Genomic DNA, 12342 nt, shown 5'->3' with positions numbered 1-12342 from the left:
CAGTAGTCCATAATTTAAGAGTTATTTAAATAAGTCTTACAGTCAAATTGTATGGGTAGGCAGATCTGCTGTGAATGTGACAATTTTGTTTGCAATGAATGTCTAGATTTTGCGTCCATCTGAATGTGCCAGTCTGGTGTAACCAAAATTTGTGGATCTGAACTGCCTTGTGTCGAAACTTTTTTAAATGTTCCCTGATGAGACTGGATCAACAAAGTTCATTCAAAATTTGTACTCAGTCTCATTTTTTATTTACTTTTTGTGCCCAATAAAGTTTAAATCACAAATATTCATTTATTATGAATTTCTCTATTCTAGAAAAACATTTAAGCTGCAATTACATGCAAACAATTGAAAATACACAGCTTTTTCATGCATATTTGCAACCAATTTATTCACATGATTGTCCAAAATGTAAGACTGAGAACCATGCAATAAAACTGGTACTTTCTCAGGAGATAAGAAATCTACAACTAGACGGATCAGTAATCATAAAACTGAATTATGGAAGAAAGTCAATGTCTGAAATAATTTTGAACAAGTCTTGCTAAGAGTGACAAACATGGTGTATTAAAACAATTCTAAATACAATCGGTACTTGCTTATAAGTCAAGTTCAACTGTAAACAAAGACCACAATCTGCCTTTGCATAATGTGTTGGTAGATCAGGGTCTATGTTGCTCTACTAATTAGTCTTAGCAAACTGCATAGATCTGATTTGGCCCAATGCATTATGTAATGAAACATCTGGGTCTATGCTAACTGAATTTAGATCTGACTTATAAGTGATTATATACGGTAGTACATTTTGAAGTGATATGAAATAACATTGGAGACTTAACTCGAATAATATGTTATAAAAGATGTAACCTGCCAGTAATACAATGTAACGTCAGGTATCTGTCCCCTACAAATCTCTTGTACCATAAAAGACCAACCAAATTTGGGGATTTCTACTATATAAGGTGAAGCCAAAGTAATTTATCAAACTGCTCTGTTTAGAAATTTTCAATTTGACATAAAAGTTGAAAACAAATTTTTCTGACTTTGAACTATATAAACCAATAAGTGATAAATAGGCACTACCTTTTCTCCAATTTAACAAGTATTGATTAAGTGATTATTGGCAAATCCAGTATAAATACACAAACAATGAGCCAAAGTCCAATATTGCTCTCCAGGCCCTTCTCAAATTACCTCCCATCACAAACTCTACAGAATGCAGTTTAAAACCTGTCTATGAGAGGCAACGATCAGTCCTCTTAAATCTCCCATCTAACATTCACCTTCTTGAACACAGCCCTTACATGATGGGACCTAAGTGATCTTTGACAAAGTCATCATTATTTTGACAGGAATCTAACCATATTCAAGGATATTTCATTTTTGTAAAATCACCAGTTATTGCATGGCTCAAAATGCTATGATCATTACATTATGACATCATTAACACGATGTCACTTTTTACCAAGGTGTATCATGGAGCTATGAACTCTGGAAGAGACTGGAGGTAAATGTAAATGTTGCAATGTCTGTCTCTGATTAAATAATGAAAAAGAAAAGACCTACACATGTTTCATAAAATATTTATTAATCACAATAACAGTCTAGTTGAAGAAATTGATAAATTCAATGACAAGTATATGAGACTTGGGAAATCATTAGCGACTTACAACCTGCCATAAACCTGCTGTGCAGACTTTCTGTTGTGGAAAACAGATGTGATCTCAATAATTGTTCCAAACCGAAAACACATGTACACACATACATACCCTTTTCTTTGTGTATTTGATAAGGAGTCAATAATCTTCAACCTGTGTAAATTTAATTAATTTTTAAATACTCAGTCAGCTAATATTTTCATTATAAGAGATGACAGGGTACATTTTCCCCCACTCATAAACATAATGACCTTTACTATGGGGACATGATGACTTGGTACATTGTCCCACACTCTTCAATGATTTTTACATAGGGATACAACGACTTGTACATATTTTAAGTGATTTTGTACCCTAGTCATGTGAAACTATTAATTTTACAAAAAGTTAAATAATCCAATATTTAACAGGCATTTATCCATAATAAAAAAGGTTTGACTGAATACAAACCATGCTTTGAGAACAGCATCATACTGAAAAAGATTTAACTAAAAACATGTCTCCCCTGCAGACTATGCTTTAAGGCATAGCATCGTACTGCAAAAGGTTTAACTAAAATCATGTCTCCCCTGAAAACTATGCTTTGAGGCATAGCATCGTACTACAAAAGGTTTAACTAAAATCATGTCTCCCCTGAAAACTATGCTTTGAGACACAGCATCATACCATAAAAAGTTTAACTAGAAATTTGTCTCTCCTGCAAAAAATGCTTTGAGGTAGGGCATCATAATGTAGAAGGTTTAACTAAAAACATTCATCTCCTATAAACTTCGCTTTGAGATATAACATCATAATGTGAAAAGGTTTCATTGAATACTATGTCTCTCCTGCAAACTATGCTTTGAGATATAACATCATAATGCAAAAAGGTTTCATTGAATACTATGTCTCTCCTGCAAACTATGCTTTGATATAACATCATAATGTAAAAAGGTTTCATTGAATACTGTCTCTCCTGCAAATTATGCTTTGAGATATAACATCATAATGTAAAAAGGTTTCATTGAATACTATGTCTCTCCTGCAAACTATGCTTTGAGACAATGTATGATACTGTAAATCAAATTATATTAACACCATGTAAGTTCTAGCAAATCATTCATTTCTGCATGTTAGCCATGTAAATGTTTGTAAACAAATTATTTGCAAAAAATAAACCTTTTAGGTGGTAATGGTCAGGGTCTATTCTATGATGTGTGATTCTGTGATTCACATTAACTGCTGAAAAATCACACCCAAATAACTGACCAAATGTTTAAAAATCATGCCTAATATTTGTATGCACAACTCATTTTTTCAATGAACTAACCTTCATTTAGAAAATCTCCCCATTTCTTAAAATGATGAGGGAAATACCCCCCACTAAACAAATTATTTGCAAAAAATAAACCTTTTAGGTGGTAATGGTCAGGGTCTATTCTATGATGTGTGATTCTGTGATTCACATTAACTGCTGAAAAATCACACCCAAATAACTGACCAAATGTTTAAAAATCATGCCTAATATTTGTATGCACAACTTTCATTTTTTCAATGAACTAACCTTCATTTAGAAAATCTCCCCATTTCTTAAAATGATGGGGGGAAATACCCCCCACTATCTTCAATTTGTTTAGTTCTAGAATAGATCCTGAATGGTTTTATGATATATCAGTGATGTGTTATCACATACACACTATGTGAACACAAACAACAAAAAAGTGTAGATTCCAGGAATTATCAAAATACAAATAATATGAAATTGCTACTGACTATGAGATGTTCAAAAAAATGATAGACAAAATGGCAATCACTAAGCAACACATACATGTTCAGCTACTCAGTCACTTGCATAAAATGATGCTTAAAATAATGGCTAATAATATTCAAACCATGTTCCTGAATGGTCTTTTCAAGAACTCTTCACTTTTATAGTACATGCATCATGATCTTTTAATCACAAACTACTAAGTAAATAAAGACGTAAAAAATTTATTTACTAGCTAAATTCTCTACATTTATGCTTGCTAATACTTTGTGATGTTAAGTTTTCATGTATACTTCTTTCGAAGACTTAAACAAAACAAATCTTTACACTGGTACTACTATCATTGTTGTTAGAAACAAGAGTCCCTTGAAGGGACTAATATTCGACTGATCAAAAAGTTTTCATAGGAATTCAAGATAAGACCATTTCTTAACTTTAACTGCTGATTGTTGAAACCATCTCTTATATTCTGCAGCGATAACACAACTTTCAAACTAGCTCTTGTGGTGGAGACAATGTCAGACTGGTACCATTTTCATTCAGGACCAAGCATACATAATCAGATGTCTTTTTGGTGAAAACCCCATGTCAATAAGACCATCCATTCAGAATGAGTAGCAACAGCAAAATTTTCAAGACAGCTATTGTGGCAGCCAATATTGATGTACGGTTGGCACTAATTTCATTTAGGGCCAACTATGCAATAAGTTTATTGGTGAAAACCCCATACTGATATAGCCATCCATTTAGAAGTTGAGATAACAATACTTCCAAGATGGCCACCATGGTGGCCATGCTGAGGGTCAGTTTGAATCATTTTCATTTCAGACCAACTTTACATAAGAACTCTTCTAATGAAAACCCATCAAAATGACTTTCCATTTAAAAGTGGCATTAAGATTTTCAAGACTGCCACCATGGTGTCCATTTTGGATGTCAAAATCAGCACCATTTTAATAAGGATGAACAAGACTTTATAAGAAGTCTTCTGGTGAAAACCCCATGTTAAAATGACTTTCCATTTTGGAAAAGTAACAGTAACAGGATTTTCAAGAATGCTGCCATGGTAACCATACTGGATACCAGACTTGCATCGTTTCCTTTAGGTTCAACAATACATCATGGGAAGTCTTTTGGTGAAAGCACAATGCTGATATGACCAGCCATCTAGGAGAAGATGCCATAACAAGAGCTTCAAGAAGGCGACTGCAGCAGTCATATTGGAAGTCAAATTGGCACCATTTTCAGTTATAACTATAAGACATCATGAGAAACCTTTTAGTAAAAACTCCATACTGAAATGACCATTCATTCATGACAAGTAATGACAACACGATTTTCAAGCTGGCCAATGTAACAACCATATTGGACTTCTGAGTAGCAACATTGTTATGTAGGATCAACTAGATATAAGAAGTCTTTTAGTAAAAAAACATATGCTGGTATGATCATCCATTCAGGAGTAGCAATAACTGGATTCTCAAAATGGCCTCTGTGGTAGCTATACTGGATGTGCCAGCAGCACCATTTTCAAGTTGGCTCAACTTCACATCATAAGAAGTCTTCTGGTGAAAACCCAATTTCAATTAAATATGATGATATTTGTTCGGGATAAGTAGTAATAACAAGCTCTTCAAGATGGCTGCGGTGGTGCCCATATTAGATATCAGATCAGAACCATTGTCATTTAGGACCAACTAGACGTCACAAGAAGTCTTTTAGTGAAAGCACCATGTTGATATGACCATCCATTCAAAATGAGTATTTTTAAGGTTTTCAGGTGGATCTATGTGGTGATCATATTAGACATCGGATCAGGACTATTTTTAATTAGAACCAACTAGACATTTTAAGAAGTCTTCTGGTGAAAACATCATAAGACTTTCCATTGAGGAGTAGTTTTCAAGCTGGCTGTCATGGAGGCCCTAATGGATATCAGACTGGTACCATTTGTATGCAGGATCAACTAGTGAAAAGCCCATGTTGATATGAACACCCACTGAGGAGTAGGGATAATAAGATTTTCAAGATGGCTGATGTGGTACCATACCGGATGTCCAAGCAACACCATTTTCATTCAGGATCAACTAGACTATAGGATGACAGACCATTCCGTACACTCTTTTGTTATATTACAGGCAGAGTTAAAATCTACATATATGTCTTGTTATCTGCTTAAGTAGATGAGAAACATATAAGGAAGTTCTCACCTTGGTTCCAAACAAATAGATATACTCAGTGGAATAGCTGACCAGTATTTCTTCACCATTGGGATTATAATTCAGGGAGGTAATCCTGTAGGATCTGTCTTCTAAATTTGGAGGAACAAACCTACAAATTAACCCTGTAGTTCCCTTGCCTGAGTAATTTCCTGCAATTGTAAAAAAATTACATAAAAGTGCCTTATTAATATAATGCGACTCTAAATTAACAATTTTCCAAGTAAACCTTCATTCTTTTGTATGTAGATGATGCAAAGAATACAAAAATCCTGGAACTAATGGGATGCCATGATACTCTAAATAACACTGTGCCACCAAAAACTACATTGTAAGTGGTCATATTTTTGGACAAATTTGCAGTGTGCTAGAATGAGCTATATGCTGGTCTTACTGAAGAAAATATAGGCTTTATTATTTCTGTTGACACATTGCTGGTATAATATATTAAGGATCAAAAAAAAACTTCTGTCAATATGCTCAAAACATAAATAGTTATGAGACAGTTATCCCATAGTTTCATCATGACTTATTGAAACTACAAGTTGACTAACACTTAAACTGGAGAATTTGAATTCAAATATACTGTAATACTAATATGTTTATTTAGATGGATTTGACTTAAAATGAAAACCAACACTAATAAGAGTACATCATACACCTGCCAAGTCAAGTTATTATGCTTAAGTCATTTTTCAGTTTGGTGACCTCCACATTTGTCCTATCGACCCCGAAATTAAAAGTTGCCTTCTTGTCTCAAATGCAAGACATCCACAATGTCTGGTCATTGTTTATGGCCAGGGCTGAGCAAATTTTTTTTTAAACCACTAGTCCATGACAAGTGGTTTCAGAAAATTCACTAGTCCCACCTTACTCTTCACTAGTCCCACCTTACTTTTCACTCGTCCCAAAATGGTAATCACTTGCCGAGATTTGATGAGACATATGTTCTTAATCCATATAAAAAACAAACAAAATAATATACAACATAATTATTTCTTAAAAGAATTTAATTTTTCAAAACTATTGATTGTTATATATTTGGCTTCTTCAGATTCATGTATATATGTTTTAGCTGATGGATTTTAAAATATGTCCATGTATATGTCTGCCACCTGCACCAGTACTAAGCCAGCAGTTGATAGCTGTGTCTGGATTAAAGTTCTCAAGCTCTGGTCCATTTTCAGAAATGTTCATTAGCATTTGCAAACTCTTTTGGTTTAAGGGATTCCTTAAAGAAGTCTTGATTAAGTTCATTGAACTAAATCCTCGTTCACACTCAGAAATAGCTATCACACACTCAGTATCTGTCTTACGTTTTATCCCTCCATTTTCAAACAAATTTACCTTCTCCGAATCGCCGTCATTATCTTCCTTGTGAAAATAATTTAGCAAGCTCATTTTATCCACAGAGTAACTATCAGCTTGCTTGACAACTACTTCTAAAGTGATCACAACATCAATTTTCTCTTTTAAATACAAACTGAAACAGCTCATTAATTAGCGTCATTGTTTCTCTTCAAACACAATATCGCACATGGAAGTTAATCATCTGTATAATCAATTATAAATTAAAGAATCATTACTGTCATTTAATCAGTTCATAAAGGAAACCAACACTGATGTCGGTAAAGTACCTTTCATTAATTTAATTACACTGACTCGTTGGATTAAAATCATAGTGAGCCGCTCGTTATGATCTAGATTGAGTAAACTCACTGCAACAAAACTGCTTACAACACTACTAATTGATCATACTGGCTTTCTTTTGTTTGACGTGTTTTGATTTGCCGATAATTTGGTCGCTTGGCCCGATATGCAATCAAGCGGTAACAGGATGTAAATGTATACACGAAGAGGGGTAAAATCAAGTATTCAGTATGCCCGGAGGGCATGATTGGCCAAATAAAGGTAGATATAGTAATTAAAGCACGAAAATAAGGACTAGCCCAACTTTTTTAAAAAGCACCTGTCCTGGACTAGCGACTTGGAAAATTTTACTTGTCCGACTTCAAAAATGACTAGTCTGGGACGTCGGGCTATGGGATTTGCTCAGCCCTGATGGCGTATGAATTATTTTGTGGAAACCATTAATCCTTGGTTCCCATATCCTTTGATCTTTTAAAACCAAAATTGATCTATTTCTCCTATATCTTGAATGCAGGCCATTTACAAAGCTTAAAAGTGTATGTCAATGTAGTCATGTAGGCAAATTTCTTATCTTAAATAAAAAAAGAACTGTTTTATTAAAATTTCATACTAATATAGTTTAAGCAAAGTCTATTCAATCCTTTCATCAAAAATCTTCCAGACAAAAATTATTGATCAATATGGAGTTTTACCATGGTGGCCTGGTTCTAATCTGGGTCAAAAAATGAGGACACTGGGTCCAAACATAACACTATAAGGTAGTACAAATATGTTTCAACATGTGTAGCATTCATTGTGACATCACAGTGCACAGCATTCAATCTGGTTTATACCTGATCATACTTTTAGCTTGACCTCATCCAAAAATTGAACATGTACTTTCTAATTCTACTTTAAAAATTCTAAAAAATGACATGTACTACTGAAATAGTCGGTACTTAATGTCTACATGAATTGTACTTTAGACAGACATGGTAAGGAACTGACACAGATTTGTGGAAATCCTTTCATTTTTTAATCATGTGACCTTTGACCTTTGGATAAAAAAACGAATATGTGTTGTCAGCACCTCAAATTCAACCTAACCATTTGATAAAGATCACATATCATGCAGAAACCATATTTATTTTTTGAGTCAATATGACCTTAACCTTTGACCTTTTAACCCCAATTTTTTTCTCATGTCTTTCTTATCTCATCTGCATGCCATTTACAAAGTCTAGTCAAAATATCTGATATACAAATCAAATTATGTGGAAACTTTTACTTCTTTCACTCCAAGTGACCCTTACCTCTGTCCTTTACTCAAGTTTATTCATTGCTCCAAATGCCTGCTAATGACAAGGTTTAGAAATGGTAATTGTGGGAACTCAGGTCATTGTGCAGAAACTATATAGTTCATAGACAGATGGATCAATTGATGAACAAAATTATGAAGACCTTGAAAAGTGTAATTTTACCAAAAATCTGCACATTGTTTGCATTTCATTTGCACTCAGTCTGTATTTAATCTGCATTATGTTACATTCCATTCATTGTTTACATTTCAGCTATCATCTCATCATTTTCATTTACAGCTTTAGAAATGTATTCTGATTTTACTTTTATCATTTCAATTCTTATCTTAATACAAATTTCCATAAGAAAATAGAAAACGCATAGAATTCAAAGGACAGCATTGAATTGGTGGTAAATATAAATCAACTGCAATTATTGCAAATGTGAACATATTTGTTGTTGTTGTTATTGTTCTAGGGTTTAATGCCATTTTTCAGCATAAGATAGGCTATACATGGCTGCAAGTATAACTGGTGGAGGAAAAACCCTGGAAAACCCATGCTAGCCGAGCCTTGGACTCGAACCCACGCAGACAATGGTGAGATGGCAGTGATCCGAAATGGTGAGCGCTTTAGACCATTCGGCCACTAGGAACATATTTGTAGAGTATGAGTGTATGTGATTTGGATTTTTAACATAGCTTTAACAATTTTTCAGTCATATTGCTACGATGTCTGCAGTGTGGCAGTTTATAGAGATGTCTAGTACTGGGGCATCATACTGCAGACATGTAGCATCATGTCCCACCCAGTCACATTATCCTGACACCAGGCCGACCAGTCATAACATTAAACTCTTAATGCTGAGCGCCAAGCGAATAAGCTGTTAGTACCATTTTTATAAGTCTTTGGTATGACTCAGCCAGAGATCGAACCCGCGACCTCCTGCATCTGAGGCAGACACTATAACCACTAGTCCACCGGAGTGGTCTGTAGAGCATGAAAGGCATTTGTTTTTGTTTATCATTCCAAGTTTTCCTTCTTCATCTGCACTCACAATTCCTTTCACACTAAATTCATAATTCAATTTTGCATTCATTCTACATTTGGTTGCAATCATTCTGCAATCAGTTTTCATTTCACTAGCAAAATTACCCATTTCTGGGTCATTATCCTAATACACTCCACTTTATGGCACACATAAAAATGAATGGTGACCATTAAGTCTTGTAAATCTATGGTATCTAAATGGAAAGTACTTATCTGATATGTAACTAAAGCCCATAATTACTGTCTTACACTAACAGTACAAAGTTGAAATAGCAGTCACAATGACCTAAATTACATGCATATGTCCAATGCAAACAAAGATCAGAGGTTTTCATGTATTCTGTTTCTTTGCTAAATAAATACATCTTTTTCTCAATTAGATGTACCATAAACTTGTACTAAATTACTAGGACCATTGAGAGTGTTAGGTCAAAGTTCAAAGTTCAAGAAGTCTTAGGTTAAGACTGACCGAAAACAAGGCAATAGGCATTTACAATTGCATAATGTTAAACGGTGAGTGCAAATCAATCCAACATGGGTTCAGTGGAACACTATATTCTGATGCATGCACTACACTATGACTTTCTGAAAGATTCTGACAAATTCACACAAATTCTAGATGTTTTTGCCATTACCATGGCAAGCAGAAACATTATACCTGTGCCTCTTTGTCCTCAGACAAGAAAATTTAAGTTCATTACCTGTGGCATGAGTTCCAAGCATTCTTCTGTCATATATCCTAACACTGCTATCTGAGCATCCTATTGCCAGCTGCCATGGTAACATGGGATTCACTGCAAGGGAGGTAACTGCTCTCTTGCAATCAATCAGTACATCCTGTGAATGAAATATGAAAAGAAAATGTAAAATCTTAGAGACTCTCTGCCTAATTAATAAATGTATAAGAACTGAAGTTTCAAAAGCAACAGGTAGAAAGATGTCTATCCATTGGATATATGTATAACAACTTATCAAATGGTTTTTTAGAAGTTGTACCAATACAAACATATACAGCGCAGATGTACTCTCTTAAAGTCTCAACAATAATGAACACCTGATGAAAATGCATGACCTATATTTACATAAATGAAAATACCTGGATGAAATGAAATATGTATTTTACAGAAGGCAACTCATTTCTGAAATAATAAGTTACAGGTCCTTAATATTACTATCATCTGGTTTCTTTCTTTGATGTTGACATAAATGATTCAAACAAGAAATGTCTTTCATACCATAATAATGTCATGACCAAAAGGCATAATTTAGCCAGAAACAGAATTCTCACTTGCCTTTATAGTTGGGGTACCAGATGACCAAATAATCTAAACAGACTATACTGAAATTCTAGGGGTAAAATTGTTTCAAGAACAAGAGTCTCCCCAAAGGGCTGATGTTCTATGAACAAGAGTCTCTCAAAAGGGCTGATGTATTATAAACAAGAGTCTCTCAAAGGGGATGATTTTCTATGAACAAGAGTCTCTCAAGGGGCTGATATTTTATGAACAAGGGTCTAACAAAGGGAATGATTTTTTATGAACAAGAGTCTCTTAAAGGGGCTGATATTCACTGAACATGAGTCTCACAAAGGGGCTGATGTTTTACTGGCTGAAAAGAATAACTGGAATCCAATTTAAGTCGGTTTCAACTGTTTGTTAACCTTTTCAACTGTGGAAACTAATATTCTTGAGAAACTCAAGCATACTAAATTTAGTAACAAATATTTTCTTGCATATCTACGTTAACATGTACATAAGATACCTGTAAGTGCTTCATCATGACCTTTGATCATGACTCTAATATCATTGATAATAACTGTTTCAGACAATGTTAATTTATACACACCTGCAATGTCAAGTCATACACACATGCAATGGTTTGATTAAATACAAACATATATGTGCTTTGAAGAGAAAAAAAAACAGCTATTTAAATGGTATCATTCAAGATATTCTTCAAATATTCCACAAACTGCATCTGATTAAAACCCATGAAAACTTGTTTGTGTTATCATGCTTACAAGCTAAAACCCAAGAGTAAATGACCACCATTTTAATTTGGACACATAAACACTGCTATAATTTTTCTGTTTGTTTTTCAAATCACATGAGGATAATAACATTGTTTTAGTTGGAATAGCCATATAAAGATTTTCAGAATAGTTCATAAGAAAACCATTTTGAAGATTAGATCATCATCATTTCAATCCAGAAACAACCATATATTGCAAGAAGGAAGCAGGGTTTATTTTTAAAATGTCTGTATGGGCTTTCATTTAGGAGACCTAACATCATGTTCATTTAGGACTAACTAGTTTTAGGAATTAGAGTTGTACTGAAAACCCCATGTCAATATAACCATTCTTCAAGACAAGTTGTGATAAGGCTATTATGATGGCCACCAATCAGCTATAACAAGAATTTTTGTAGCCCAATCAGAACCATTTCCATTGAGGACCAATTCCTAAGAGGCATTTTAGTGAAAACACCAGCTCACCATAGTATAATAATTCAATAGAAATAGCAATAACAAGATTTTCAAGAAAGTAGTGACAGTGACAGTAGCTGTAGCAACTGCAACAGTAGCTATAGTAGCAGTAACAGTAGCTGTAGTAACAGTGACAGCAGCTATAGTAACAATGACAGTAGCTGTAGTAACAGTGACAGCAGATGTAGTAACAATGACAGCAGATGTAATAACAATGACAGCAGATGTAGTGACAGCAGTAGAATCAGTAG

At 34.2% G+C, this 12342-nt stretch overlaps 1 protein-coding gene across 4 annotated transcripts in view; it reads right to left on the bottom strand.

The window, feature by feature from the left end:
- Nucleotides 1-12342, bottom strand: part of LOC149786300 (DDB1- and CUL4-associated factor 6-like) — an 89834-nt gene that overhangs the window by 55849 nt on the left and 21643 nt on the right. For all 4 annotated transcript variants that reach the window (XM_089976684.1, XM_089976683.1, XM_089976682.1 and 1 more), the window contains exons 7-8: nucleotides 10306-10441; nucleotides 5619-5779 (exon numbers count right to left, since the gene is read on the bottom strand). In XM_089976684.1, coding sequence (XP_089832810.1) covers nucleotides 5619-5779; nucleotides 10306-10441 — 297 coding nt within the window. The remainder of the gene's footprint in view (nucleotides 1-5618; nucleotides 5780-10305; nucleotides 10442-12342) is intronic.

Source organism: Sinohyriopsis cumingii, chromosome 12, assembly GCF_028554795.1.
Source record: "Sinohyriopsis cumingii isolate HCF-2022 chromosome 12, ASM2855479v2, whole genome shotgun sequence".
In the NCBI taxonomy this organism is placed as follows: Eukaryota; Metazoa; Mollusca; class Bivalvia; order Unionida; family Unionidae; genus Sinohyriopsis; species Sinohyriopsis cumingii.
Note: the sequence above shows the minus strand (reverse complement) of the source record. Positions and strands in the feature narration are given on the sequence as shown.